The 25,572-nt window shown below is 39.1% G+C and overlaps 1 protein-coding gene across 3 annotated transcripts in view; it reads right to left on the bottom strand.

The window, feature by feature from the left end:
• BMS1 (BMS1 ribosome biogenesis factor) overlaps positions 1 to 24,960 on the bottom strand; it is a 45,643-nt gene extending 20,683 nt beyond the window's left edge. The window contains exons 1-13 of one of the 3 annotated variants that reach the window (XM_060108344.1): positions 24,879 to 24,960; positions 22,800 to 23,014; positions 21,883 to 22,073; positions 20,800 to 20,879; positions 17,343 to 17,531; positions 16,564 to 16,706; positions 15,701 to 15,822; positions 14,960 to 15,153; positions 13,758 to 13,897; positions 11,202 to 11,962; positions 10,885 to 10,986; positions 9,819 to 9,976; positions 4,194 to 4,275 (exon numbers count right to left, since the gene is read on the bottom strand). In XM_060108344.1, the coding sequence (XP_059964327.1) occupies positions 4,194 to 4,275; positions 9,819 to 9,976; positions 10,885 to 10,986; positions 11,202 to 11,962; positions 13,758 to 13,897; positions 14,960 to 15,153; positions 15,701 to 15,822; positions 16,564 to 16,706; positions 17,343 to 17,531; positions 20,800 to 20,879; positions 21,883 to 22,073; positions 22,800 to 22,975 (2,338 nt within the window). In that variant the 5' untranslated portion in view covers positions 22,976 to 23,014; positions 24,879 to 24,960. Of the gene's footprint in view, positions 1 to 4,193; positions 4,276 to 9,818; positions 9,977 to 10,884; positions 10,987 to 11,201; positions 11,963 to 13,757; positions 13,898 to 14,959; positions 15,154 to 15,700; positions 15,823 to 16,563; positions 16,707 to 17,342; positions 17,532 to 20,799; positions 20,880 to 21,882; positions 22,074 to 22,799; positions 23,015 to 23,119; positions 23,194 to 24,878 lie in introns of those variants that run through there. The other 2 variants (XM_060108352.1, XM_060108361.1) reach the window with 2 other exon arrangements.
• Positions 24,961 to 25,572: the final 612 nt, after the last annotated feature.

Genomic DNA, 25,572 nt, shown 5'->3' with positions numbered 1-25,572 from the left:
CGCGGAGCGGCTGGGTCCGTGAGCCATGGCTGCTAAGCCTGCACGTCCGGAGCCTGTGCTCCGCAACGGGAGAGGCCACAACAGTGAGAGGCCCGCGTACCGCAAAAAAAAAAAAAAAGTAATTAAGAATTAAACTTCAATAATAACACACAACCAAAGTAAAATAATGGGCAAAAGATTTGACAGACACTTCACTGAAGAAACACAGATGGAAAATACGCATGTGAAAAAAGGCTCATTATCATTAATCATTAGGAAAAAAAATGAGATACTACTCTAAACCTTAAAAAGTGTCTAAAATTAAAAAGACCAACATATTAAGCACTGGCAAGGATGTGGAGCAACTGGAAGTCTCATAAAGTGCTAGTGGCAATGCAAAATGGTACAACCACTAAAGAAAACAATTTAGCTATTTCTTAAAAAAAATTAGAACTGCATCTACCATATGATTCATTTAGTCCACTCTGAGGTATGTACCCAAGAGAAATGAAAGCAGTTGTTCATACAAAGACTTGTAGAAGAATGTTCACAGTAGCTTTATTTGCAATAGCCCCAAACTGGAAATAACATAAATGTCCATCAAAAGGTGAACAGATAAACAAACTGTATTGCATTATACAATGGAATACTACTCACCAATAAAAAGAAATTAACTACGCAGCAATTAAAAGGAATGAAGATGCAACAGCATGGATGAATCTCAAAATAATTATGCTGAGTACAATAAGTTAGAAAAGACTGCATACCGTATGATTCCATTTATATCAAATTACAGAGGATATAAACTCTTGTATAGTGACAGAAAGCAGAAGAGTGGTTACCTGGTAATAGGGAAAGGACAGAAGGGAGGGATAACAAGTGGCATGAGGAAACTTTTGGGGTGACAAATATGTTCATTATCTTGATTGTGGTGATTGTATACTCATGTCAAAGCTTATCAAACTGTACACTTTAAATATGTGCAGCTTACTGTATATCCATTAAACCTCAATACAGCTACTAAAAAAGACACAAATCCACCACACTTTCTTTTGGAAACAGAAAAGATGATTCTTAAGTTTCCATGGAAAAATAAGTAAGAGAATAGTCATAAGAATTCTAAAAAACCTAGCAGAGACAGGGAGAGATAGGAACCAGTCATACCATTTTTAATAGTTGGTGTTTTAATTGCATACTATAAAGCTATATAAGGGTTTTAAACATAGCAATGATGAATGAACCAACAGAAATCAATGACATAAACTAGAGAAGTCCAAAAATTTTTTTCTATATCAATTAAGAATATGACAAAAAGAGCATTTTAATCAGTTGGGAAAAGAACAAATAGTATTGGAAAGAACCTGGTGGCCACCTGGGAAAAACTCTATCTATGCCTCTCAACTCACACTAAAATAAGTAGCAGATGAGTCAGTGATTTAAATGTTAAAAAAAAAAAAAGGAAATCAGGAAGCACTAGAAAAAAACAATGGAAGAGTTTTCTTCTCCTTTTTTTTTTTTTTTTTTTTTTTTTTTACAAAAGACCTTTTTAAGTATAAGACAAATCCCAAAAGTCATTTAAGGCAAAACTGATAAATCTAACTTCATTAAAAAAAAAAATTCCACATGAAAGAATCATAAAGTTAAAATACAAATGTTAAAATAAGGGGGTTATATGTGGCACCTCATATCACAAAAGACTTATTTCTCTAATATATAAAAAATTCTTATAAATAAGTATGAAAAAATATCAACAATAACCAATAGAAAATGGGCAAAGCATATTCAAAGACAGTCATGGAAGGAAATACAAATGGCCCCCTAACACACAGAAAGGTGCTCAAACTGGCAGAGACCCAAGATTTTGTTAGTGCTCTGTTCATTAGTTGTGACAAATGTACCATCCATATGTAAGATGATAATAATCGGGCAAACTGCGTGTGAGGTATGTGGGAACTCTGTACTATATTCACAATTTTTCTCTAAATCTAAACTATTATAAACTTAAAAAAATAATCAAAAGACCTAAGTGAATACCTCACAAAGGAAGATATTAAATTGGCCAATACACACATGAAAAGATACGCAACGTCCTTAGTCATCAGGGAATTACAAATTAAAACCACGAGATACTATTTCACACCCACTAGCATGTGAATTGAAATTGTCATCCACTGCTGGAGTTCTCTTTGAAGAACTGTGGGGCAGTTTACTTTGTGATCAACCCACAGAGACAGGATGAACCTCCCACCCAAAATATGGTTTGCATATTGAGACAGATAACACACACATGAATCAAGAGGATATGGAAAGATTTATAAATCACATAATGATAATTTGGGGGGACAGTAGGGCAGACTTCCCAAGCTAGTTCAAATACAGCTTGGGAGAGCAGGCGGGAAAGGAGAATAGCTTGAGCTATTGGTGGTTAGGAGGTGGTGGGGCTTTGGTGACAGCTGGAGTGTATATGGTTTGAACTCCCTCCTGATGCCAAAAGAGAAGCACCTTGCCTTTTTTATCAGCTTGCCCAGATGTAGGCCAGAAAGGGGGACAGAACAGGTGGGGCTTAAGAGCTGTCATCAGTCTAACATTAAAAATGGAGTCACACTCTATTAGTTTCTTATCAAGTTGGGTGTCCATCTACCCACCCCATAGCTCTGCCATTCTACTCCTAGGTATTACCAAGGAGAAATGAAAACCAATTTCCACAAAAAAAGACCTATATGTGAATGTTCAGAGCAGCCTTAATTGTAATAGTCAACTACTGCAAACAACCTAAATGGCCACCAAGAGAAAAATGGATAAACAATTGGCATATCCATGCAACAGAATACTTATTCAGCAATAAGAAGAAACAAATTATAATATGAATGAACCTCAAAAACAGTACGCTAAGTAAAAGAATCTACAGACAAAAGAGAGTATTTTTATTATGTAATTCTAGAAAAGGCAAAACTAATTTATAGTGAGAGAAAGCAGATCATTGGTTGCCTTGGGACTGCTGTGATGGTGGGAGTAGGGACTGACTGCAAAGGGGCATGAGGGTTCTTTCTGTGGTGATGGAAATACTTTATTTCTTGATTGTAATGGTAGTACATGAACATATACAATTGTCCAAACTAGCCAAACAAGAATATTCTTAAAACAGGTATACTTAATTGTATGTAAAACACATCTCAACAAGGTTGATTTATCAAAAAGTAAAACATTGTGTTGAGGGAAAGAACCCAGACACTAAAAAATACATACTGTCTGACTACATCTGTATGAAGTCCAAGATCAGGCGAAACAAATCTATGGTGACAGAAATCCAAAAGTGGCTGCCTGGGGTAGGGGGTGAGTGCTGACTGCAAAGGACACAGACAAACATTTAGGGTGTGACAGAAATGTTCTTATTCTCGTTTTGGGTGATGGATATAAGTGTATATAATTGTCAAAATATATTAGGTTGAACATTAAGCTATACCTTAATTTTTAAAAGTGCTTTCCTTAAAAACAAAACCAAAAAATTCCTTTTCTAATCCCACAACTAACAAATACAAGAAAAAGAAAAAAATCAAACCTTGTTAATTTTTTAATCATGAGAAAAATAAATCCAAAAGTTATGGATCTAACAAAATAAAGAACGTGCAAATCTAACTAAAAAACAAAAAAGAAAAAGAAAAAAAGGAACAATGTTAGAAATGAGAAAGTGCAAGTAACAGATGAGCACTTTATTCTATTATAAATTCAAAATTTCACTGAAAGTCTTGTCAGAAAATATTATGAAGAATATCTCATGAAAATGTCAAAATATAAACACAAAAACCACAACCACCACTACAAGAAAACCAAATTTGACCAATGATCATAGAAGAAACTGAAAATGTTTCTTAGGAAGCCTTTACATACCTATGCATGCCTGCCAAAAATGCTTAAACTGAATCTAATCACAGCACATAAACAAGAATGACTATTTTTTAAAATGCATGATAAAATTTATGGAAAGCTTCCCACTCTTCTTCAATGTCCATATCTAATAAGTCAACTAACCAGAGGGAAAAAATAAGACCATCATGAAAGGAGGAACTAGAATGTTACTCCTGTCAGAACTCTTGTCAGAGTTCCCCAAGCCATTTCACAATTGACTAATATTTTCAACTTGACTATTAAAGATATGGAAGAAAATAATATAGAGAGAAGGCAGTCTTCTCTGAAGAATACAGCCGTTTACTTACCATCTTCTGCTAAGATCTTGGCTGCATCTTTATCCTCTTCCCACTTCCCAGTCACGAAGCAATCTCTGATACTGTTCATAACCTTATACAGAAAAGTCAGCTTAGTTGACAGGCTCCAATCATTCAATAAATAACTGCTTTGAGAAACAGTAGGTGACAATTTGCCTTTAAATACTTTTCAAGACACTTCTATGGATATTTTCATTCCAAGTGGGCCTATGAAATAACTGATGTAGACAATATAACAACAGATATAAAAACATAAATATTATAGCATTAACCAGTGGATACGGAAAATAACGTCAGCCCAGTGACTTCATAAGTAAACAAACAGATATTTACTAATTCGTTAATCCAGACTTATCATGGCTGTTTGAAAACGTAATTCCTCTGCCAAAGACAAAGTGTCTTGTATGAGCCCAACAGTACAAAGAGTATTGATGAGGCTCCCCGTCTCAGATCTGCCAGATCATCCAGTACACACATGTAGTGGATGCTGGGTGCACCTCTCAAATACAGGCTAAAACTTGTACACAACTCTCTGTTTCAGACTGCTTCCTGGGGAACCTGACTTAAGACAGTACATGTCACTCACTGCCAAGGGCTCAAAAGCACATATAAAGAAATCTTCACATAGGTCCTGGCTTTCAATCACATTTTGATCATGATTCACATTTTTCAGATACAACCTCACTCTCAAAGAGTAGCCTTGAAGCTAGCATGATTACAATGGATGCAAAAGCAAATCTGCTCATTTATTCATTCCTTCATGCCTACAATCACTCAGTAAATAATTTAATGAACATCTACTCTGTGCCAAGAAGCTTTGCAGGCACTGAATGGCAAACTGTTCCAAAAGATCCTTGCTTTCATGAAGCTTAACAATTGACTTAGGGGAACAAGGGACCAAATAAATTTAAAAAAATAGACCCTCCATGATAAAAACCCTCAACAAACTTAGAAGGGAACTTCTTAAATCTGATAAAAGGCATCCATAAAAAACCCACAGTTAACATCACACTTAACGGTGAAAGACTGAGAGCTTTCCCCTTAAGATCAGGAGTAAGGGCCTCCCTGGTGGCGCAGTGGTTGAGAGTCCGCCTGCCGATGCAGGGGATACGGGTTCGTGCCCCGGTCTGGGAGGATCCCATATGCCGCGGAGCGGCTGGGCCCGTGAGCCATGGCTGCTGGGCCTGCGCATCCGGAGCCTGTGCTCCGCAACGGGAGAGGCCACAACAGTGAGAGGCCCACATACCGCAAAAAGAAAAAAAAAAAAAAAAAAAGATCAGGAGTAAGACAAGGATGTCTCCTCTCATCACTTGTATTCAACATTGTACTAGGCGTTCTAGGTCAGGGCCATTAGGCAGGAAATTAAAATAAAAGGCATCCAGTTTAGAAAGAAAAACTATCTCTATTCACAGGTGGTATGATCTTGTGTATAGAAAACCCTAAGGAATCTACTGAAAAACTATCAGAATAAATGACTTCAGCAAGATTGCAAGATACTAGATCAATATACAACAGTAAACTTTATTTCTATACACTAGGAATGAATATCCAAAAATGAAATTCAGAAAACAGTTCCTTTTACAATCACATCAAAAAGAATACTAGGAATAAATCCAACAAAAGACTTGCAAAGCTTATACTCTGATAACTACAAAACATTCTTGAAAGATCTAAATAAATGGAAAGGCATCCCATGTTAACAGATTAGAAGACTTGGTATTGTTAAGGTCTCGATACTACCCAAGTCAGTGCAATCCCTATCAGAATCCCAGTTGGTTTCTTTGCAGAAGAAGATTCTGCAAAGAATTCTTTGATTCTAAAATATAGAAAACCCAAGGGATCCAGAAAAGACAAAACAATCTTGAAAAAGAACAAAGTTGGGGGATTCACACTTCGTGATTTCAAAACTTACTACAAAACAATAGTAATCAAAATAGTATGGTAGGGGCTTCCCTGGTGGCGCACTGGTTGAGAGTCCGCCTGCCGATGCAGGGGACACGGGTTCGTGCCCCGGTCTGGGAAGATCCCACATGCCGCGGAGCGGCTGGGCCTGTGAGCCATGGCCGCTGAGCCTGCGCGTCCAGAGCCTGTGCTCTGCAACGGGAGAGGCCACAGCAGTGAGAGGCCCGCGTACCACTAAAAAACAAACAAACAAACAAAACCAACAGATGTTTACTCCAGCCACCCTCATACACGTGCTAAAAAAAAAAAAAAAAAATAGTATGGTACTGGGCTTCCCTGGTGGCGCAGTGGTTGGGGGTCCGCCTGCCGATGTGGGGGACACGGGTTCGTGCCCCGGTCCAGGAGGATACCGCATGCCGCGGAGCGGCTGGGCCCGTGGGCCATGGCCGCTGGGCCTGCGCGTCTGGAGCCTGTGCCCCATGGCGGGAGAGGCCACGGCGGTGAGAGGCCCGCGTACCGCAAAAAAAAAAAAAAAAAAAGTATGGTACTAGCATAAGGACGGATGTATAGATCAATGGAATATAATTAAGAGTCCATAAATAAACCCATGTAACTACGGTCAAGTGATTTTCACCCAGGGTGCCAAGACAAGGCAATAGGGGAAAGAACAGACTTTTCAACAGGTGCTAGGACAACTAGATATCCACATGCGAAAGAATGAAGTTGGACTCATCTCATACCAAATACAAAAATTAACTCAAAGTGTATCAAAGACCTAAATGTAAGAGCTAAACTATAAAACCCTTACACAAACCATAGGAGTAAATCTTCATGATTTTGGATTTGGCAATGGTTTCTTAGATATGATACCAACAATAACAAAAATACAGAGAAATTGGACTTCATCAAAATTTAAAACTTCGTGCTTCAAAGGGCACAGAAAAGATAACCTACAGAATAGAAGAAAATATTTGCAAATCATATATCTGATAAGGGACTTGGATCCTGAATACATACTCAATGATAAAAAGACAAATAACCCAATTTTTTAAATGGGAAAATAGTATGAATAGATATTTCTTCAAATAATATATACAAATGGAAAACAAGCACGTGAAAAGATGTCTAACATCATTAGCCATCAGGAAAGGCAAATCAAAACTGCAATGAGATATTACATCACACCTCCTAGAATGGTTATAACAATAAAAAACAAGAAAAACAACAACAGGTAATAACAAGTGTTGGTGATGTTATTCCAATGTGGAGGACCCAAAAGCTATATATACTGCTGGTGGGAATGCAAAATGGTATAGCCACTTTTGAAAAAACAAAAGGGAGAACATGTAAGAAAAAAACTTCAGGGGACTTCCCTGGTGGTCCAGCAGTTAAGACTCCGTGCTCCCAATGCAGGGGGCCCGGGTTTGATCCCTGGTCAGGGAACTAGATCCCGCATGCTGCAACTAAAAGATACCGCACACAGCAATGAAGATCCTGCGTGCCGCAACTAAGACCCCGCACAGCCAAATAAATAAATAAATATATTTTTTTAAAATAAAGGAAAAAACCTTAACTGTTTTTAGTAACCATATTAATAGAAACATGTGTAATGTTATTCTGACACTTCTATGTACAATTGGGATAAAGCAAATAATTACACAATTTTCTAATTTAATCATCTTCAAGTTCAAACAGGGACTAATTCTACAGTGGAAAAACAAGAGATATAAACATAAGATAAAAGAGATTAAGTAAGAACCCTGTAGTCCTGAATCTGAATTGAAAATGTAGGTATGAATTTTCCTAGCTCTGGTCACTGAAAAGGCCTAGAAACAATGACCGACCCATAGCAATGAGTATACATAGACCTAGACTGTGATGCTGAAATACCATTTTGTACTAAGAAAAATCAGGACTTCTTATGGCTGTTTCCAAGTCTGGCATCAGAAATGTACAAGATGATACTGGAACACCTTATCATATCAGACAGCAATGAAGCAATCTAAGGACTACTAGGATCATGTCAAAAGGACTCAGGAGCCAATTTGAAGAGACTCTCACTGGTCACAGATGCGATAAATATGATCATCAGTAAGGATAACAAGTGCAGTGGAAGGAAACACGTCAACTATATTTAAATTCATGAGTTAAAAAAAAACTTAAAAAAAAAAGAGTCACCTTTGGAGAATCGTTCTGAAAACTGATAAAAATAATCAAGCATTTATACTGCTTATATGGAACTGGGTAACCAAATAATAGATGAGAAGTTTCTCTTTACAGAAGTATTCCAGCTAACAAGAGAAATTTGAACAAAATATCACCATTTTACATCCTTAACAAATTAATGGATCTAGGCATTGAGCATCAATAGCTAACATCACAAGATGATTTTATGTGCCTCCTAATGAAAAAACACCACCACCTAGGAAGCAGTCTTGCCAAAAAATCTGAAAACAAAAAACGAAAACCTCAAACCTAAATCTAATCAAACTTCTAGATGCACTGTCCAGAGGGTAGCTACAACATGTGGTTATTTAAGTTCTAATTAAAATTAAACAAAACTTAAATAAAATTAAAATTTTAGTTCTTCTGTCTCACTAGCCACATTTAAAGTGCTCAATAGCCACAAGTAGCCACATAAGACAATTATTTACCCATCACCATAAACAATTCTATTGGTATTGCTCTGTACCAATTTATAGGAAATACAGAGAAGAGTCAAGTCTGACAGACTGTACATAGGGATGCAATGCGTCCAGGAAATCCAGAATATGAGAAACTCTACATATCAAATACTTGGTTTCTTAAACAACTGAAAAGGTAAGGAAAAAAGAGATGGGTGGAGGGGAATATTGTAGATTGAGAGATTTAAAAGGCATAGAGAAAAATAAACAAAAATAACCTGGTAAAACTAAACTTTGGTGTTTACTGATACATACTTGAAGGATGAAATTATAAAGAAAAGAAGGAAATGATTACCGTAAGAGTCGTGATTCCTTCTGCAGGGAGGAGAGGACTATGACTAGGATGGACACACGGTGGTTACAGAGGTACTCATGCAGTAATCCATTAAGTTAAACAATTGCTTTTATGTGGTTTTCTATAATCTGTATTAAATTTTACCCAAAAAAATGCTTACATAAAAATCTCGTAAAGTGCACAAGTGCTACCCAGTGAATTAAAATACATAATATGATAGTCATTGGGCCTCCCTGAGGAGTGACATTTCAGCTAAACCGAATGATCAAAAGAAGTCAGCCTTGGGAAGATCAGAAGAACATTCCAGAAAAGAAAACAAGAGGTCTAAGATGGGATTAAACCTGGCAAGTTTAAGAACTGAATGAATTCTCTAGTGGGACTAGAGAGTGATGAGTGGGGGAAGAAAATTTACCAGTGTCATGGATTCCTGTTTGCTTACAAATAGTAGAAATTATAAATGTTAACTCAGGGACACTACGTATCTCCTAGTTATAAAACACAAAGTATCTCAAATGTATGAAAACCTACATGAAATGCTTCAAAATAAAGATTAACAATACTATTCATACTAAGAGTTGAAAACTAACACACCACTTTAAAGCAATTATACTCCAATGAAGATGTTAAAAAAAAAAAAAGCAAATAACAGGTAGGCAATACTGAAATCACATAATCTTTTAAAAAAATTCCCTAATTTTCTCATAAGTCAAACACACTATTTACATTCAGCCTCACCTCCTCTAAATCCCAATCATGGGGTACCTCCACATGAAATCTGGAGCAGTCCAAAGAGTCAGCTTTGTGCTTACACTCGCTGGCAGACTGGCTGACACGAAACAACCCTCCGAGCTCTTCCTTGGTATCACCATCTTCTTCTTCATTATCCTCTGTCACTAAAGAGACCACCATGATAGAAAAGTGAGAATAAATCCACCCGCCAGAGGACTAGGGACTGAGGGTCTCTGTTTGCAGTAGGTATGGTGTGTGTCCCTGAGCGCATCAGCCACAGACACAGAAAGGTCACGGAATACTACTGCTGAGCAGGTCTGGAGGACATCTGCCCTCCTGCAAGGCAACAGCAAAGTGTCCATTGAGGAGGGAAAATACTGGGGGATGGGGTAGGGAGGGGACATTTAAAGACAGAGCTTTCAATTATCATAAAGAGTTTCTCTTAAAGAGTGCTGAGTCTCTAATCCCTAAGAGTACTTAGACAAAACCTGAATGGAAGTCAGTAAATACCAACCCCCGGTTCCATGCTCCTACCTCACATATACTCCTTGGCCTTGTTCTAACCATACAGTAAACAGGGACCACAATATCAGGTTCACCACTTTATTTTTTGCATTACTGAGTCAAGCTCTTTCCAAAAAGAACATATAGACAAATTTAATAAAATATAAAATCAGAGGAGAAAGGCAAAAGGAAAAAACAGAATGAGTAATACAGAGCACCCATTCTCAGAGAGGAGAAAACACCTTTTCAGGCAGAATTATTTTTCTGGCACTAAATTCTACAAAAAAATTCATGACGGATTTTCTACAGGGGGTACAAAATGACATAATGAAGACTATTCTTATCAAAAGTTTTATGGCAAACCCATAAATCTACTTCGTACGACTGATTTACGGTCCTCATGAGCTGATGATTAAAAACATCTGCCAAACATAAACTATGACGGCCAGGAATATCTTATGGATACCCAAAGTACCTCCCAAATCCTCTAACCAATTTCTTCATCTCCTTTTCAGAAAATAGTCTAAGAAACTAAAATGTTTCTAGATCTGAACCAGAGCTCCTTTACCTGTCCCATAAATGAGCTTTCGAAGGTTTGGAGTTGTTTGTTGCTGCCTCCGAAAGGCCTCAGCTGCCTTCCTGGAAAGGTCTTCCTTCCACTTGAGGGCACCTGAAAGGACGAACACAGACATCAGTTAAGTCTGTTTGTCTGTCCTCTCTGCTTCAAGCTCATCACTCATCCATCTTGAAATCCTTTAATGAGGTGTAATACTTGAACAGTTAACAAAGTCTCCAAAACAGCAGACCCCAAATGGTAGACATTCTATTTGTAGAACATTTTCAGTGCCAAGTTTGCAACGGCAGTTAAATTAAATTTAAGCATACCTGAAGTTTCTGTGGAATAGTTATTTTCTTCCTTATAATCTTCTTCCTCTCTGAGTAAGTCTTCTATATCACTGGTCTCATCAATTAACTTCTCTGACCCCAGTTTCTGACTACTGACCACTTGAGAAGGCTTTGGAAACTTTTTCCTAATAACCTCTTCATTTTCTGAATCCTCCTCCTCTGTACTGAGAGAGTTTTCTTCAGATTCATCTTCAGATGCAAATGCCTCTTCAGCTGTGCAATGACCTGAATCTGAAGTGGTAAGCGTTGGTTTTTTCATTGTCAAAGACTTCTCCAGATTCAAACTATCACTCAGATCATTAGTTTGTAACAGTCCTGGCTTACCACCTTCTCTAACAGCTTTAGATTCTAAAATATCCCTCTCTTCCTCTGCAGTGGAATCCTCTTCTTCAATGCTTTCATCAGCTTCCTCTGTTGCTTCCTCTACTGAGCTTCTCTCAAGGTCATCATCACTGTCAGCAAACGCTGGCAAATCCACCTCAACGTCTTCTTCCATCTCAAGTTTTTGCCGTTTGATACCTTTACCAGACATATACTGTTTACCAGGCATTTCAGCATCTTCCTCCTCTTCTGTTTCATCATCACTAGAGCTATTTTCCAACCTGTCACCTTCAGACATTTCTTTATCATCTTCATCATCACTATCTCCAGATTCATCTTCTTCATCTCCAAAAATGGCTTTCCGACGCACTCGACCAGTTTTTAAATCCACCTGCTTTTCCTCTTTTGGCATCCACAGCCTATATTAAAGAGAAAATGCAAAATAATTTTGTTTGTACAATAACCAGTTAATCTGCAAGTCAATAAATATGCAAAGAAATAGAAAATAATGTCAAGGAATGGTTTTAAATGACATAGCATATAAAGGAATGATGTGATAAATACTGGAATAGTTAATAAGCAAACTCATGCATATTCCATAATACCATTCTACAAAAGAACTTATAGAGAAAATAAAGAGATAACCTTTATAAAAAAACATCTAATTTTAGAAAGAAACTGCTCAAAAGGGAAGTGAGTGCTTAATAGATCTTTTAGAAGACCCATTAGTTCCAAGCTTGAAACAGATGATCCTTAGAGAAATGGCTGACTGCAGGTCCAAGGCAGGGAAAGTACAAAATAAGCTTGAACATCCTGCTGTCAGAAAGCAAAAAGTGCTCAAGCACTAACAGGGACACGCCAAAAGGACACAGAAGACAGACTGAAGGGACAATATAAGCATCACAAAGACTAATGATAGTAATGGGATAATAACAAATATTTTTTTAAAACTCCATTAGTCAACAGTGATACTAAAATAAAGGGGTGAAAGCTCTTCATTAAAGAATGCCAGCTAACAAATAGAGAAGGAATAACTAAGAATATTCCCATTTTGAAATCACCAATGCAATGCTTGATAAAGAAGAATCATCAAGATGCCAAAAATATGGGATGAAATAAAAAACTATCAAGCTATTTAATGTAACAGTATTATATAAAAGTGTAAAAAAAAAACAATTAGAAAAATACTAAAAATTGTACTAAACGAGAATGGATAAGTTTGAATACATCAATAATAACAAAATGATGACTATATATAAGAAACTATATAGAAAATGGAAATGTTCACAATATAAATATAAAAATTTTACCTGTATTATAACGGTAACTATATTAGAGTATCCATGTACACAAGGATAATTACAGGAATGCTCAAAAATGAAAAGGGCTAATAATAATGATCGTAATAACAGGGATCTTTTAGTGATACTTCTTATCTGTCAGGCACCATGATAAGTAGTTTATGTGCACTATTGTGTTTAATCATCACAACTTCTGTGAGATATTAGGAAATTAATTGATTTCCTCAAACTAGTAGGCCCACTGCACTTAATTACCATGCTATACCATCTGCTAGTTAGAGGGCAGCAGATGATTTTTTCCAAAAAATTTTTCCTGCTTTTGTATATACTTATAATAAATGATAAATTAGATGATCTCAGTCATTTTCAGACTAATTTTTTTGGCAGTCATAAATCACTACAATAAAACCAAAATACCCACTATGTATAAATATACAAATTCCCAACCCAGACTGATAATAATTCACATAAACCCTATATTAGTGGAAATTAAGCCACAGGAGATATTACAACACAATCTAAGTAAAAATTTTAGAGACAAGGTATGTGGCTTCTGGACAGCAGCCTGAAAAAGCTCCCTGACTCTGCTTGTAATTTTGGCCATTAAAATAAAGCCAAGTGGCCTCAGGACTCCTAAGAAACAAAAGCAACCTATGGAAAAGGTTTTGTGAAATTTAAGGAATATTTTGAGTCTGTTAAAAAACTGAATCCTTCATATGATTTCAAGAAAATACTTCCATGTAATGTCACATAAGTAAAGAGCCCTCAGAAACACAAGCATGTACAAAGCAAAAAGCAAAACCAAACAACCTGGAATGAATCCCACCAAAACGTTGTATGATGGCAGAATGATGTATGATATAAACTTATGTAATATAATTTTTTCTTAAGAACACAAAAACAGCACACTTACCCTTGATTATCTATATCCTCTGACACCAGTGGTTTGGAATCAGAAAACAGTGTCACTCTACTTGAAGCCATCTTGGCATCAATAGTGGAATGGGTGGAAATGAGACTCTGGACCAGTTCATGGGTGGGCCTCACCTCCTCCTGTCAAGGCGACCAAGAAAGGGAAAGTGAGGAATGCATAAGGATTCTGAAGAAAAACACACTGGTTTCAATCAGTTTCTCAAAATTACCTTAAACACAGTTTCTGAGAACCTTTCTTACTGCCTCAAAAAAAAAAAAAAAAAAAAAAAAAGAAGAGGAAGAAAAAGAAGAATTCTTACAACAAGGCCTAAAATTTATCTGTCCTCATTAAACTTTTCCAAAGTGCATGGAGTATACAGTCTGATAACCTAAATACTGTGTTGCTAATGCTACAGAAAGCATTTACAGAAAAATCCCGTTTCAGAACAGTCAAAGAAATAAAAATCTGGAGTCTATTTTTTTAAAATCTGTCACCTTTGATACAAAAATTGCACTTCAAGGAATTTACTGCATAAAAAGACCCCTCCCAGTGGGCAAAGCTGCATGTGCGAAGGCACTCACTATAGTACTGCTCAAACCAGGGGAAACGGGGACTGAGCCCCATAGCCCTCCAAGGATTGGTTCAGTAAACAAAGTTTATCTATACGATGAAATACTACACAGCTATGAAAAAACTGAAGCAGTTCTATGAATACTAACAGGGGAAAAACAGATTCACATATTCTTAGGTGCCCTCAAAAAGTTGCAAAAGCATTTACAGTTGGACCCCATATAACAAATACTATTTCTCTCTAACACACACACAAATACCATATATATGGTATCTGCAAATAACATATAATAATTTAGATATATAATCTAAATAAATATGTATATGTTTAGAGAAAAACAGAAAAAACAGAGAATGATCAAAGAGAGCTAGAAAACGTATCGATTTTATATGATGAGAAATGGGAAGTACAGGCACCAAACTGCTTCCAAAGCTCACACTGGGGACACGGGATCCCCTGTGTGTCAGCAGGGAGGTATGGAGGATGTGACTTTTACTCTCTGCTTGGTGCAATTTAAGTATTTTGAACATTTACAATATGCACTGTGGCCTTTATCATAAATGTTGACTAAAGATAAAAAGCTTCAGTAAATAAAAGGTGACTACATAACTTCCCGTGACTTCCCTCTCACCGATTCCTGGAAGCCATGACTGCCCCCAAGGTCGACATAGACCGCATCTTTGTCATACAGCACACCACCAACTCCAGAGAAAGGTGCATACACCAACTTCTCCTTCTCATTTAAACAGCGCTTCTTTTGTTGCTCAGGAAGCGCACAGGGGTCTGGGAGGAAACTGACGTCACTCACAGCAAAATCTCCTACACCTGGAAGACAGACACAGGAAGATGGCTTCAGCTGACAAGTGACTGGCAGCAGAAATGGCCCACAGTCCGAAGGCTTCAACCACAACAAGGGCACGGTTTGACACTAGCACTGTATCTCTTTAGCTAAACACCATCAGAGCAGAGGAAATGTGGTCAACTCCACCTTGGGTGGCCAATGCAGAGCTGAGTTAACTCTTAAAACCTCCAGGAAGGGCTTCCCTGGTGGCGCAGTGGTTGAGAGTCCGCCTGCCGATGCAGGGGACACGGGTTCGTGCCCCAGTCCGGGAAGATCCCACGTGCCACAGAGCGGCTGGGCCCGTGAGCCATGGCCGCTGAGCCTGCGCGTCTGGAGCCTGTGCTCCGCAACGTGGGGAGAGGCCACAACAGTGAGAGGCCTGCGTACCACAAAAAAAAAAAAGAAAGAAAGAAAAAAAAAAAACCTCCAGGAAGATGGCTCTATCTTGTCTGGCCATTTTTCAGTTTTCCTGAGAAATGAAGTCATCCCAAGAGTTTTACAAATATAGCATATTTTACAACAAAAGGATACCTGGTATGTGAATTTGGCTTTTATTTTTCAAGTGTCCTCCTCTTAGATAACCATAAAGAGACACCTTTCGGTCACACTTGATATTTGTTCGAATATCTTCTGGGTTTGTCAAATCTTCCATCCTAGAAAAATAAAACCCAATTATATGGCAGAAATAAATGTCAGAGTTCTTGTACCTCTCTTCACATTTCAGTGATTCATCACATTCAGTAATCCACTGCACATATTGTTTAGAAAAGTATAGAAAATACAGAAATAAGGGAGCAGGCTTCACCATCTACCAGGGGCAAAGGGGCAAACACATGACTGCATCTCTCTCAGGCTCTACAGGATACACATTCCACAAGCAAGACACCAAAAATGGGAAACGACATGGCCCTGGAGTTGAGGAAAAGTAGAGAACATACCCAGAAAAACCATTTATGGAAGAAGATTAAGCTGTGACCTGGATTTTTTTAGTGTGGCTTGGATTTTGGCAGGTGGAGAAAGGGTATTCCAGGCTGACAAAATATATGAAAAAAGCATAAAGGAAGGAAAGCACAGGGCACATCTGAGTGACTGGAGCACCACGGTCCAAAGGCAGCATCACTGAAAATTAAGGATAAAAAAGCAGGATGGGGCCCACATCCTGTAGCCTTAAATGCTTCAGAATCCTCACATTTTTTTAAACGTTTCATACTTTACTCCTGAAGCCACAGCATCTTTAAGTAATGATACAAAAAAAGTAGATATTTTCCATCAAGTACATTTCTCTCACCACTATTCAATAATAAGACAAAATAAGCTCTATTATTGTTCTTTTCCTAACTTTTTAGCTTTGAAACATATGGGTCAGGAAGAAAAAGTTTGCATTCACTTTTTACCTGTCTGCCAGGATATAAGGGTGAGAAGTCTGCCATGTAAGAGGCCTAAACTTCATAACTGTAATAAAACGGCCCAGATTGTGAATTTCTTGGTTTTGATATTCTCCGTGTACCATTCCAGAAAGGTAAAATAGCTTGGCACCCTAAATATTAAGAAAAACAAAAAATTAAATTTCAATGAAATTCTTGTCAACACTGCACCAAAATAAAGGCCTTTAAATGAGAAGCAATCCTAAGAAAGGGAGACTTCTAGTGACCCACTGTGCCAATGCTTCCAGAACTTCTCTGGCTTCTTTCAGGACTCATCTTTTTACGGCTTTGTATGGACAGAACTGCAAATATATTTAGTTTCAAGTCAAGCAGTGGCATCTATCTGGAGTATGGATACATAAGGAACAGTGAGGCTCCTGGGCACAGAAAAAATTTTATGACCGATGGGACACAACACAGTAGTATGGGGGAGAGGAAGGAGTGGCAGTACGTGTGCGCTGTAGTTCCTGGTCCTGTAACAAGGAAAAGCTTTGGACAAACTCTATTAAATCACAAATCCAAAATACTTAGAGCCAGACACTGCCTGGTGCTGGGGGATGCAGAGACAAATGAGACACACCAACAGGTCCGGAATAAAGACTATCTCAAGAAAATATTCTAGGGACTATGAACAGATATATTAAGGAAACGAAGGAGGTGATCCTGTAAAGATGTTTGTTAATCTCTCCCACTCATTCTATTTTTAAAGGATTAGAGTGTTAGTATTCAATAATTAATTCTCTTCCTACCGGGTAGACTTCTGTCCAGAACCTGTGTTTTAGTCGCTTCTTTGTCTTCTTCAGTTGCTTATTATACTTAAAGGAATCTAGGTGAGTGAGAACGCCCATAATTTTAGGAAAGCCATGTACTTGACAGATGTTTAGGAACTCAAATGTTTCCATTTCAAACCCAAAACTGGCATCTATAAGCATCAGAACCTAAAAACAGAAGACACAATTTCTCAAGGAGGCTACCCAAAATAGACCATCACCAAACTATGGCTCATGAGCCAAATCTGGCCCATCACTTGTTTTATAACTAAAGTTCTATTGGAACGCAGCCATGTTGACTTGTTTACATATTGTCTACACCTACATTTGTGCTACAACTGCAGTTCAGTGATTGCAATAGAAACTAGGACCTACAAAGCCTAAAATATCTACTATCTGGCCCTTTATAGAAAAAGTTCACCAACTCCTGCTCTAGACTAAAGCAAATGATTATTTAGGGAATCACCATGACAGAGAAAACACTATCCTTTGACTTGCTCTAAAAGGCAACCTTGACACAGTCTCAACCACATTTCAAGAATGTGCATATATGAGAAATAACTCAGAAAGGGCTGGATCTAATTTGGCCCTTACCTGAAAAGTCCTCACTTCAAGAAATAAAGTTTTTTGTAAGGTGTTCTTAAGCCAAATAACAGATCTCTAACAAGGAAACCAAATAACAGATCTCTGATATCCAAAAAAATGGGAGGACGTGGTAATCAATGAAAAACATCAAAAACATGAAGAAAGCCAAACATTTTTGTTTCAATCTCCTCAGGGGGGAAAAAGTTTTCCACTGGGAAGTATGTAGTAAGAAAGCTCTACCTTAGAAGTTAATTGGTAACATGCAATTGCTCAGAAACCAAAAAAGTCTACCAGTTCAGAACTGAGTCAAAGGATAGTCATGGATGGTAATCTGTAAGAAAATATAAGTACATAAGACCAATTTTTAAAATTTACACTCTTCAAACATGCAAAACAAACAATTTCATAGTTGATTCCTAGAGACTTAAGATATCTCTGTCCTCATCTTTCTGTAGCTAACTAAAAATAATTAACAAAAAAACAGAAAAACTTAATCTTTGGTTAAACTAGGGAACATTCATAATCCTAAACCACAAAATACATGAAGGTGGACCACTGAGCATTGTGAGGAAGCACAGCTGTGTGGGCTGGCTGTGGAGTATTCCTACACCCCATTTGATACCATGGCGTGACAAGTTGCAAGCAATCAGTCGTAGAGTCAGAAGAACAGGTGGGTGGCAAACAGTCCGTGAGCTGACAATCTCTGTCAACTAAAGATAAGTAAAGCCTCTATTACTCCTCCAATGTTCATACATGTGCACACGCGCACACACACAGGCGCGAATCCATGTACTGTGTGCCTTCCCTGTTACTTAGGAAGCTTTATGACCCAGAACAGAGCAATCAACATTAAGCTAGGCTGGGCTTCCCTGGTGGTGCAGTGGTTAAGAATCTGCCTGCCAACGCAGGGGACACAGGTTCGAGCCCTGGTCCGGGAAGACCCCACATGCCGTGGAGCAACTGGGCCTGTGCGCCACAACTACTGAGCCTGCACTCTAGAGCCCATGCGCCTAGAGCCCATGCACCTGGAGCCCATGCTCCGCAACAGGAGAAGCCACCACAATGAGAGGCCCGCTCACCGCAACCAAGAGCAGCACCTGCTCACCACAACTAGAGAAAGCCCGCACACAGCAACAAAGACCCATGCAGCCAAAAATAAATAAAACAAAAATAAAAACAAAAACAAACATTAAGCTAGGCTAAATAAATAATGGTACATACAACAGAATACTTAAAAATAATGAGGTTGAACTTAGTGCTTATTTTACACCTCCAAGACGTACTAAGTGAAAAAAAGCAAAGCACAAAACACTGTGTATGATAAACAGTGTGTACTTTAAAAGGGTTGTATGTGTATTTATACATGTATCTGGAAAATACTGCTGAGGGGGACTGAGAGACTAGGGGTCAGAGCAAGGAAAGCAAAATCATGCATCGTGCACACCATGTAGCACAGTTTGAATATATTACCAAATGCATGTGTTCCTTTTTAAATCTTAAAAAGACGTATATGAAAGGCATCTTTCTTAATATGTGTATGCTTTTAAGATTAGTATACAATATATGTTACATAAAACAGAAACTAATGACATGCTGAACTATTTCAATCATTTCAAGTACACAAGATTTAATAAGTTTATACTGTTTTGTGTTGGCAATAACATACTTATTTTTATTAAATGGCAGCATTACATATTCAAAATTTGAATGGTACTTATTTTCTGATATTAAGATGGCACAACTGTAACATCTATATTAAATTACTTTTTATTTTATGTTTTAGGAGACTTCCTGAGCCAAAGGGTAAAATCTGTAGCTCTTTGCCCCAAACAGCTCTTCAGAAGGTGTTAAATAAAAAAAAAAAAAAAAAAACAACGAGGTATCTGTTACCCCACACTTCCTAATCAATACGGTTAAATTATTTTTTCCTTTTTGGCTTATTTTTGCTAGGTTTTTTTTTTTTTTTTTTTTTTGCGGTACGCGGGCCTCTCACTGTTGGGGCCTCTCCCGTTGCGGAGCACAGGCTCTGGATGCTCAGGCTCAGAGGCCATGGCTCACGGGCCCAGCCGCTCCGCGGCATGTGGGATCTTCCTGGACTGGGGCACGAACCCGCGTCCCCTGCACTGGCAGGCGGACTCTCAACCACTGCGCCACCAGGGAAGCCCTATTTTTGCTAGTTTTAAAGGTAATTAACAGACATTAACATTTCTGTAAATGCAATCAAGGCTGCACAATTTCCAGATGCTGAGTCCAGTATAGATTTTCTATTATAAATTCTGACAACTTCTCAAGGGTAATCCATGAGATTTTTTACCCAATATGGTAAAAAGATCCATATTTTATCATAATCATTAAGAACAGACTTTCTGGCACCATCAAGAGCAGAATTCTCATCCTCAGAAAAATTGCTTAACTTCTGGGAGCCTCGATTTCATCATACATAAACTAGAGATAATACCTACTTACCTCTAAGGCATACTGGGGGGATTAGATGAGCTAAATTTGTAGAAAGCTGTTAGCACAGTGCCTAGTAAGGGTCCAGGAAATGGTACTATTATAAACTTGTATGTATGTATGCATATCTTAATGAGCTTTTATTAGCTACATTCATTAAAGGTTTTCTCTGACCTATGGTCTACTTTTAGAGTTCAGAATACATTTCATTATGCACAATCTATTTTTACTATAACAATTATTATCATCATCAATTCAAACACATCTTTTGTATCCCTGATGATACTCATCATTTTTTAAATAATCTTAAATCTTTCTTCCCTTCAACATGGGATAAATAACCTATCACATTGCTGTAAATCCCCATCAGAAACCCATGCTGCCCCCAATGACTTACCAAATCCGCTACTTTAGCCAGATCAATCATCATGTTAATGTCACATCCACATTCAATAATGGTGAGTCTGCGCTTTTTACCTATAAGTGAAAAGATGAAAATTTTACTTTTAAAAAGCCTTGGAAAAAAATCTGTTAACTCTAATTATTATTTTTAATTGCATCTAGTAAAGCACCTTGTACATTCACAAGAGTATGCCAGAAGTTCATTTTTATAGGAGAAAACTGATCAAATAAAGTAAATATCAAATAAAGTAAATTAGTTTTCTTGTTATGTTTTCTAATTTTAAAATAATATCAAAAGCCTACCCATAGCAATCAAGTGCTCAAATAGGTAAAATTCCAACTGGAATGGGCAGACAGGTAGGCTTCATGATGGCTGTGATCCTGCTGTTCAGCAGTGGGCCAAAGCTTCTATCTCTATCAAAGCTTCCCCTGTTCTCACTACAGCGAAAAAACCCTCAAACCTAATGCAACAGAATGTTCATGGAGCAATCATTATTTCTAAATTAAGCTAAAAGAAATCAGTCAAAATGATGGGAATGCCTTAAAGAAAAAGTAAAGCCTCAATCCAACTATATTATTACTATGAGAAGAGATTTCAGATTCTACCACTGCCATCTGGGAATTTGTTTCATCCTCCCTCAGACTTCAGAAACATCACCATTTCCCAGAGCAGACAAGTTCTCACAGGAAAAAGAAAGGAAAAACTCCCTCACTTCCACAAGAACGTGGCTTCAGGAGGGCAAACAGGTGCACCTGGTACATAGCAGGTACTCACTATCTGTTAAATGAAGGTGCTCACCATAACCAAGCCAGCCTGCCCAGGCCTGCCAAGCCTTTCAGAGGAGCACAGCTGGTAAATCCATACAACAGTTACAATAAGGTATACATCTACATCATTATTATCTCTGGGAATCTATCCTTTTCTGAAGCTACAGCCACCTTAATAAAAGTACAAGAGCAGTAACACGGAGTGACAATATTACTTTACCATTTACCAGTGAAAAAAATGTTAAACAAAGACATGCATGTCCCACAGATGACAACATCTGCCATGTCAGTCTGTGACAGCACCTCCTACCTGACACGATTGTTACAGGGCCTCTGATCTCTGTCAGCTTCTGCCTGGTAAAGTTCCGAATGAGGCACTGGATCAAAGTGCTCTTTCCAACTTTTGGAGGCCCCATCACCACTACCACTATTGGTGGGGGTTCTAGTGGAGTTCGATCAACCACTGGAATGTGATGCTTTTTTGTCTTCAAATCCTGAGTCCTATTTGTTTAAAAGAAAAAAAAAAGTAAATTCACTTTCAAAATATAAAAGGCATCATCCCTAGAAGCACAAACTTTAAAGAGAGCAGAACAGATAATATGTGAATACAATTAACTTGTTAACTTCTGGTGCCAATCCAAATAACCACTTCAGTAAATATATACAACACAATAGCAGAGCTGAAAACTATACACACCTTAAATCTGATTGCCTTATTAGTTGACTTTAATAGTTTAAAAAGAAAACAAGAGGCAAACATGGGGGCAGTGTACCATAATAAAAGCAGAGGCTATTGGGTTAAATTTGGCTCTTCTACTAGGAGAAGTTAATTCAATAATGTTTAAAGTACACTGCCTTTAAAGTACATATAATAAGGACCCATTAAATAAAGCTGTTTAATACTACATACTCCAATTATATGAAACATACCCAGAAAATAAGACAAGCACACCTGTTACCATAGAGATTGTTTAAAGTTTACAAACAAAACAAATTCTATAAAGAAAAACTCTTTTTCTCTTGGACAAAAGAAGCCAATCAGTGTGCAGATGCTGGAGGCAAAGTGACGTCCACAGCAAAGACTTCTCACATTTCAGTAAAAGAAATATGACTTGCATCTCCATGTCCTACAGAGTTGGAACAGACTCGTGAATCCAAACCTCTGGAGAGGCTCCTACTATTTAAAAAGAATAACTGGAAGAACCACTAGACTCCAGCTAAACATACCTGTGAAAGGATCTCGCCATCCGCACAGCAGACTGGACTGCAAATGCTTTGGGGTTTCGCTTCCGGGCATCTTCCTCATCTCCAAGTTGGAGATCCTGCAGATGACGTTTCTTCTTCTTTTCAGCTTTGGGCCCACTGTTTTTCTTTCTATGTTTCTTCTGGTCCTTAGTCTCCATAGTAGCTTTTTACCAATCCACAACTAACTCAAACCTACACTGAGTGGGGTGGGGGCAGGGGAAGCATTTTACAATCCAGAAAACACCCAGAGAAAAACAGTAAATTTCATTTACGTCTTTACGAAGAGAAATATATTTGTTTACCTAACAGGCGTGGAAACTGCTTATTATCCCGACTTTTGGCACTTCCCTGGTGGCGCAGTTGTTAAGAATCCGCCTGCCAATGCAGGGAACACGGGTTCGAACCCTGATCTGGGAAGATCCCACGCGCCGCGGAGCAGCTAAGCCCGTGCGCCACAACTACTGAGCCTGAGCTCTAGAGCTCGAGAGCCACTACTGAGCCCTCGTGCCGCAACTACTGAAGCCGGCATGCCTAGAGCCCTGCTCCGCAACAAGAGAAGCCACCGCAACGAGAAGCCCGTGCACTGCAACGAAGAGCAGCCCTCGCTCACTGCAACCAGAGAAAGCCCGGGCGCAGCGACGAAGACCCAACGCAGCCAAAGATAAATAAATTAATTAATTATCCCCAATCTCACTTATCTCTATTATGCTATAAATTAGTTACCTCTGCTTAAGTTACTTTTTATTTGTCTTAAATGTCTACATCAGCACTGTCCATTTCTGCAATGATGAAAATATTCTATATTTTTCAGCACAGTAGCCACCAGCCACATGTAGCTACTGAGAACTTAAAATGTACCTAGTGAAACTGAGAAACTGAATTTTACATTTATTTAATTTTAATTAATTCAACTCTAAATTTAAATAGGCATATGTGACTAGTAGTTACCATACTAACTCAGCCCTAAAGATCAACTGGACTAATGAAATGGCCTCCAAACTTACACTATTTTTAAGATATTTTATTCTGAAAAACTAAATCATTTTAACAACCTCCAACATAATAGCAGTATTATTTTTAAAACTGTTGAATATGTAAAATTTTCAAGTTCTAATACTCATCTATATACCTTTAAGAAACAGCAGTATCTCCGTGCGTGAGATCTGACTGACTCTGGATGATGCCTGGGCACCATATGGATTTGTAGAAACCCTTACAATGATTTCCGAGAGGCCCAGGAATTTATGGCCCATAAGTTGGAAACCACTGGATTAGAGAGTTCTTTAGGAAACTGGGTCGCATACAATCTGCTGCGCTTGCTTGAAAAAAAAAGGGGGTGGGGGGGTCACTTCATTCAGTTAAGGTACTGAATTCATTTCAGTTCGATATATATTTGCATCGGCCTATAATGCACTAGGCATTGTGCATGGAGACGGCTTCAGCTGAGATCTGAACTAGTGGAAGAAATACAAACCCATGACTTCTGTACCATGCTTATAAGGGCCGCATCAGAAGTCTGCACAACCGCTGGAGGCCAGCCTGAGGTTTCCCACGGACACACACCAGAGGAAACAGAAAGTCCACATATACCAGCATAATGTCAAAAAACCCTAGCCGGGAGTCAGGAGAGCTGGGTTCTAGGAACGCTTTCACTAAACTGCTGTAGAATTCCAGAGACATTATTTTTCTTCACGACATTTGGGTTCCGAACTTGTACTAATGCCTTCCTCCTTTTTTCGGGGTATAGGGGTGGGAAAAGCACAATTTGGAGTCCACAGATCTGGCTCCGGTTTAAGTCACATGCTAGGATTAGCCCGGTAGGAAACGACATCTCACCTCTCCCTGTCACCTCCCCTCCCGGTCCCGGCTCTCTGCGTGAATTCATTCAGCACTTCTCCGGCAGGTACCAAATATGTCTGCCCGGGCCACGAGGCGCTGCCCGGGAGCAGACTGCCCGGGAGAACCGAGCGAGGACCTTACCACACGCGCGACTCACGACCCTCCCGGAGCCCCAGCCCCGAAGACCCCACCGCCGCCCCCTTCCCCAGCCCGCGACCGTACCGGGATGACAACTGTTGCTCCTCCTCACGCCCGCAAGGACAGCGCCGGAAACGGAAATGCAACGTACCCGAGGACTCTACACGCCGGCGGGAAACAAGGAAGCAAAAGAAAGAGAACTGCTGAGGGATGACTTTCAGGGGAAAGCCGAAGGAAGGCTCGTGATTGGCTGAGAGCGGACGCAAGCAAAGTCTGCGCGGCGCTCTCCACCTGGAGCCCCGCCCTGCCCCGCTGCCGCGCGGAGGGGCACCGCTTCGCAGCGCAGCAGCCGAGCTGCGCTGGTGATCCCCTGGGTCTCCGAGCTACGGGTGCAGCGCACGCCCGAGTTCACCCGGAGGCCGTGCTGACGGTGCGGCATGGTACCCGCTCCCTGGTTCTGGACAAAAGCCAGAAATAACACATTTATCCTGGTCACCCCGTAGTCACTGCGCCGGCCCACTCCTAAAGCCCCAGGCACTGCGTCCTCCGACTGGCCCAATGGAATAGCACTCGGCTGGGAGTCGCAATGGTTGGTCCGCTTGCTCATCCTTAAAGATGACAGAGCTGGAGATTTCTCGGACGTCTTTAGTGCTAGGACCCTCTTTTGCTAGGACCGACAGACTCTGGCCCAGCACGAAATGCTTTGGCCTTTCTCTGTTGCAGGAAAAAGAGCTTTCCCTGGGGGGTGCACTTCTTGCCGTTTTCTTGAAGCACAACT

The sequence above is a fragment of the Mesoplodon densirostris genome, chromosome 1 (assembly GCF_025265405.1).
Source record: "Mesoplodon densirostris isolate mMesDen1 chromosome 1, mMesDen1 primary haplotype, whole genome shotgun sequence".
Lineage (NCBI taxonomy): Eukaryota > Metazoa > Chordata > Mammalia > Artiodactyla > Ziphiidae > Mesoplodon > Mesoplodon densirostris.
This window is presented reverse-complemented; position numbering and strand designations above follow the sequence as displayed.